General features: G+C 42.4%; 1 protein-coding gene across 1 annotated transcript in view; it reads left to right on the forward strand.

Moving 5' to 3' along the window:
• The first annotated feature begins 3,128 nt into the window (after positions 1-3,128).
• Positions 3,129-6,439, forward strand: part of CHMP4C (charged multivesicular body protein 4C) — a 32,650-nt gene continuing 29,339 nt past the window's right edge. Inside the window, exon 1 of the mRNA XM_081817127.1 lies at positions 3,129-3,528. Within this exon, the coding sequence (XP_081673253.1) occupies positions 3,339-3,528 (190 nt within the window). The 5' untranslated portion in view covers positions 3,129-3,338. The remainder of the gene's footprint in view (positions 3,529-6,439) is intronic.

Raw genomic sequence — 6,439 nt, forward strand, 5'->3', positions numbered from 1 at the left:
ACGTGCCCTCCTTAATACCCATCACCTGGTTACCCCATCCTCCCACCCGCCTTCCCTTCTGTAACCCTCAGTTTGTTTCCCAGAGTCCAGAGTCTCTCATGGTTTGTCTCCCTCTTTGATTTCTTCCCATTCAGTTTTCCCTCCCTTCCCCTGTGGTCCCCCGAGCTATGCCTTATGTTCCACATGAGGGAAACCATATGATAATTGTCTTTCTCTCCTTGACTTATTTCACTTAGCATAATTCCCTCCAGTTCCATCCATGTCAATGCAAATGGTAGATATTCATCCTTTTTGATGGCTGAGTAATATTCCATTGCATATATGAACCACATCTTCTTTATCCATTCATCTGTTGAAGGACATCTTGACTCCTTCCACAGTTTGGCTCTTGTGGATCCCTAAGACAAGATCAGCTTTCTCTATTATTCGTTCTTACAGTTCTCTGTATTTCTAAGTTCTCCATAGAACTTATTAGAATTTTAGCTTATAAAGTGTACTTTTTGTGAGATAATTTGCTTAACTCCTATCTTCCCCCCTAAACTATAAAATATCTCTTTTTCTTTAAAAAAAAGATTTTATTTATTTATTTGAGAGAGAGAGAGAGAGAAAGCACAAGAGCATGGTGAGGGGTAGAGGGAGAAGCAGACTCCCTGTTTAGCAGGGATCCCAGGACCCTGGGATCATGACCTGAGCTGAAGGCAGCCGTTTAACCAACTGAGCCACCCAGGTGCCCCTCTGTCTTGTTCTTAATAGTCTTTCCAACATCTAACATAATGCCTGGAACAAAGGGATGCTCAATGCTCAATAAATATCTGTTAAATGAAAACATGGAGGGAAGGATGAGTAAGCAACTCCTCATTATAACTTTCCACTTTTTCAATGTTCTCCCAACAAAAAGCAGTTGTTAGTGAACTACAAAAGAATATTTTGCTATACTGGAGAAGTTCTTTTCAAATATGCCCCTCAGTGAATTCAATAATGCTTGGAGGATCCCTTAATGTTAATGCATCATACCAGCCTCTTCATCCCCCATTTTATTTAATTAAGTAAGTACTTAATGGGTTTCTCCTCTGGACCAAGCCACATAGAGGGAAAGAAGATCATGTAAATAATGAGAAGACCATAAGCTTAAAATAGAAAGATCTCTTACCCTCTAACTGCCTGTGTGAGCTTGGCAAAGTTACCAGTTGAGCCTTTGGTTCCTTATCTGTCAAATAGAAATAGCAATATCTATTTCTTGTGGTTTATGTAGGGGTTATTAATGATCCATGTAGTGTGCCTGCCACATAGTAAGTGCTCAAAAGATGGCAGTTGTTACTACTCTCACTAGAAGGTAAGCTCCTAGAAGGCAGATTATACTTGCATTTCTAGTACCTTATATATAGAATACTTTTAATAAAGATTGGTTAAACTAACCAGCAATGGGAACCATAGCAGAATATGTGCTCCTTCTGAACTCTCAAGAAAATAAGTTGCGAGACAGATTCATGAAATATTTAGATAATAATGAAATACAATACTTACTACAGTTTATGACACATATGAGATTATAGTAACATATGTGTCTCAGGCCATAAGCGCCTTACAAGGCCAGGCAGGAAATGATCAGAGGTGGCTGGCTAGAGTTATTGGGAAATGATAAGTTCACATGTTTGTGTGTGTAAGATCTCTACCAGTGAGCCTTCTGTGAAAATGTTCTATTTCTTTGTCAAATTTGATGCTGGCTACACCAATGTTGGATAAAATGGATCAACCTGGGCGCCTGGGTGGCTCAGTTGGTTAAGCGACTGCCTTCGGCTCGGGTCATGATCCTGGAGTCCCGGGATCGAGTCCCGCATCGGGCTCCCTGCTCGGCGGGGAGTCTGCTTCTCCCTCTGACCCTCTTCCCTCTTGTGCTGTCTCTCATTCTCTCTCTCAAATAAATAAATAAAATCTTTAAAAAAAAATGGATCAACCTGCTGCTTCTGTGTTACTATAATGGCAGACAAAATTGGGTTATTGATCGTGGGTATCACGGTGTCTTTGTTATAGTAATGGAGGCTTTGTTCCCCTTTAACAATCAGTGGTTAGCTAACATCACAAATAGGTTCTGATGATGTTGGGTAATGTTGCTCAAATAGGGGTGTATTATGTGGGAGTATCTACTAGCCCTTCAAAACTAGAACATAGGCTCAATTCCATATTCCATGTCTTTGTAGCATGCTCAGCACAGGTTTTCAGTTGTATTACAGCATCCATAATCATTATCTGCTGCTGTCCTTTCATCTTACCAAACTCTCTGCCTGCAGCTCTAATAAACAGGACTGAGATAGTGAGCATGAACAGAATGTTTCTTTTTTCTAGGATGCTCTCTCCTTTTTGTTCTTAGGTGTCTTTGTGAAGATATTTACAAACACAAGGGCACTCCATTAAAGGTTTTTGATACACCAACATCCACACTGAAAGCTTCAGATGCTTAATTACAGAATTGAATGTAGCAATCACACTCAGTCCTGACATTAGGAAAAGAGAGGAATACCATCTTTCACCCACTTCAAGCCATGTGAGGATGATCTAGAATCGATCCATGCCAGCTGGCAGCCAGGCACACATCTACCTGCCCGGAGTCTACATCTGCAGAGACAAGCCCAGTCAGACCAGTTGCTCCTAGAGTAAACCGCTTGCCCACAGACCTGCTTCCGAGCGGCAGACAAATGGCCTGGAAGCCCTTGCCTCACACACAATATACACCTGCACGAACATACCTGAATATTCTTATTCACAAGGACAGAGACCTGAATACAGAAACACTGTGCTCATACACACTCGCAAGCAAAAACACATGTGTGGAATCAAGTTTCGTTTGTTGTTTAATTTAATCTGGGTCGGTAAAGCACACTTTCAGGACTCAGAGGAGACCCCTGGGAAATTGGTTCGCTTTTCTCTGAGCCATTCGCCAACTAGGCAGTCCTTCAACCCTGGGTGTGTCCTCAGTGCGGATCGAAGGGCAACTTAGTTGCAGTCTTGTCAATCTTTTCGACTCTCTCTTTCCCCCTGCTCTCCTTTAACTCCCAGAGGGCCGGGTGGCGCCGGCCGGGACGCGCACCTCCGACTCCAGGGCCCTCCCCGCCCCAGCCGCGCCGAGGGGCGGGGCCCAGCCGGCCGCCAGGAAATGCCCGGGAGTCTGTGTCACCTGCCCCCGAAGACTTGTTGATTCCCAGGAGCGCTGCCTTTTAGTTCGGCCTCCCTCCCCTCCCCCCCCGGAGGCCAGAGGACGATCTCGCTTACCTGCTACCCCGACGCGGCCCGGGGAGCTCCTGAGACACTCCCGGGACCGCTCGCCCCTCAAATCCACAGCCATGAGCAAGTTGGGCAAGTTCTTTAAAGGGGGAGGCTCTTCTAAAAGCCGAGCTGCTCCAAGCCCCCAGGAGGCCCTGGCCCGACTTCGGGAGACCGAGGAGATGCTGAGCAAGAAACAAGAGTACCTGGAAAATCGAATCCAGAGGGAACTCACCCTGGCCAAGAAGCACGGCAGGCAGAATAAGCGAGGTAGGCTTGGGGTCTGGCCGCAGGAGTGAGCTCTCACCCTTCTCCTCCAGCGCTTTCCTTGGGGACAATCCGGCCCACAGCACCTGTTCCCCAGGAGGCCAGATTTACTCCCACGGCCTTTCTTTATAGAGAATAGATGTAAACAGCGCAGTGACACGTATAAAAACCCAGGGAGAGGTTGAAATGATTTGGTCTTGTAACACTAGAAATAAAAGTGGTTTTGTAATGGCAGACTCAGAAATAGAAGCTGCAGTCCAGGACTCTGCCCACCACCTAACCCTGAACTCGCATCCACAAGTCAGGCTTCATTAGTCATAACAAAGCCCTGGGAAGATTTACTTAGCCCTAAATGATGCTGCCATTGTTTAATGCAGGAAAGGAATAATGTCGTCTGGAGCTGACCTTGAAAACCCTGCTGCTTCCCATAAAAAATGTGCCTGATACATTTGTGTCCACTTACCACCAACGATAAAAAGGCCACGTTTCATTTTTCTCTGCCGCTGCTCTGCTCCAGCATGCTGGCCTGTTTTACAGTTAAATGCTGGTTTCTATTTTTACTTTCTGTCCGAAAATGTTTTGGGGAGCTATTTAATGGCAATTTCTAAAGAGATACCATGCCATTATGGCCTGCTAAAAAGTCATGGGCAGCTCTGCTTCCCTGTTCTTTCTCTTCAGTTTGATATGCACTCTGAAATTTGCATGTCTCTCAAGGGATGTCTGTCTGTCATCCTTTCGGGTCTGTATATTGCTTTATCTACAGTAAATGCTGGTTTTAAAAAAATCTTAAAAATTGAACATCTGCTTCTAGGAAGTGGTGAAAATGTAGATTTGCTTTTGGAAGACAAAAATATAAGGTAATATACATTTTACTGATTTTTTTCAAAAATGTTCTTCAATTGGCAGTGCACTAAAGTATATATTGCAAATTGGCTTTATTAAGACCCCCCAAAATTAAAGACAACATTAATTTAAGAACATCAGTCTAACTTCCTTAAATCAGAGAAGTAACAGATGCAGGTATCATGTGCAAATAACCAATTGAGGTTAGAAAAGCCACTTATTCTTTATCATTTATCCTTGGGAACTCCACTGCTGTTAGCCCAGGCCTGGTTCTACAGTGGTTCTGGGAGTAGAAAGAGGCTAGTTAGCATGAGTTCATCTGTATCCTAAGCTATGGAAAGAATTCATTTACAGGCCCATGTATTAGAAACCCTGTCAATATCAGCATTTTCCAAATAAATCAGATAACTTCATATACACATAGTTTCTGTTTTCCACTAGCTACCAAGAAATATTTTCTTTCACATTCATAGTGTTATCAGGCCCAATATAGTTAGTACAAAATGGGCCTTGTGTTATACAAGGCTGTATATTATACAGGACTGTATATTGTGCTATAAGGGCTGTAATTTATAATCTGAGTGACATAATATATGTGCAGTTAAAGTTTTACTTTTAGACATGGTTGCTCAGCTAGCATGCTGCCAAGAATAGTAGGTTGACTGGTCAAGTAGCATTGTATCAGAAAGGGCCACACTCCTGGCCACTACAAATTCTTCAGTGATCTATTTTTCTACAGCAGAAGCTTTGACAGCATTCTGAATGTCAAAAATGGGTTTTATTGGTAAAGCAAGTAACTTCTAAATTAGCATAATAAATGTTAGAAATGAAATCTCATTGGTGAAATTACAGATATTCTAAATATGTGGATTGGCTAAAATAGTTTAGAGACACCTCCTTGCTTCCCATTGTAAGAACAGGTGATAAAAATCTACTAGGTGTATAACTAACTTAACATTAGAAGGGAAGGGTACCTGACGCTTGATCTTAGATCAGTGCCACGTCCAGTTCTTGGTTCAAGTGCATTTTTGACAGAGTGCACCTCCCACAGGGCTCAGCACCCTATCAGGGCATGTTGCTGCCTTCAGTGAGCCTTTCATATGGGGTGTATTGGAGCTCCCGGAAGGATGTCCAGTCAGGACTTCATTGAGCTAATGGAACAAGCTAACAAACTGTTTTTGCTTGCCAGTGTATGTTTGTTTATGCAGAATTTAGTCTGAAACTTGCTCTTATTGTATCTCATACCAAGTTGGGCAGGCATAGCTAATTCTTACCTTAAACTTCTTTGGTAGTTACCGTAATCTACCAAAAAGAACCTGAGTGTGCACCACCAAATTGGCTTTGCAACACCCATGATATTCAAGGCCCTGTTGATCTAAAAGGTTAACACTTGGAATGAGATTTATAATTTGGTTAACAATTTTGGAGGTGGGGGGATGGGGTAACTGGGTGATGGGCATTAAGGAAGGCACTTGATGGAATGAGCACGGGGTATTATATGCAACTGATGAATCACTACATTCTATCTTTGAAACTAATAAAAAAAAATTTCTAGTAGCCATATTAGAAAAAGAAGAAAGAAAAAAAAAATTGGAGGTCAGAGATTCTTTAAATGCAGTTTACATAGATTACCCTTCGTTTATAACTGGTCATCTGCTTTGTGGAAAAGCAAACTTTTTGTAAACCACTTAATCTTTTTCTTTTGAGCACTGTCATCAAGAGCAGTTTTCAATCCTGGCTGTATATTAAGTCACCCTGATGCCCAGGCCCCAACCCCATAGATTCTGATATAATTGACTGGGGTGGGGCTCAGGCACCAGTATTTTTTTTTGTTGTTGTTGTTATTTATTTTTTATTTTTTTTTATTTTTTATTTTTTTTTTAATTTTTTTTTTATTCTTATGTTAATCCCCATACATTACATCATTAGTTCTAGATGAAGTGTTCCATGATTCATTGTTCGTGCACAACACCCAGTGCTCCATGCAGAACGTGCCCTCCTCAACACCCACCACCAGGCCAACCCATCCTCCCACCCCCCTCCCCTCTAGAACCCTCAGTTTGTTTTTCAG

This window comes from Leptonychotes weddellii, chromosome 4 (assembly GCF_054177405.1).
Source record: "Leptonychotes weddellii isolate Sample4059 chromosome 4, ASM5417740v2, whole genome shotgun sequence".
In the NCBI taxonomy this organism is placed as follows: domain Eukaryota; kingdom Metazoa; phylum Chordata; class Mammalia; order Carnivora; family Phocidae; genus Leptonychotes; species Leptonychotes weddellii.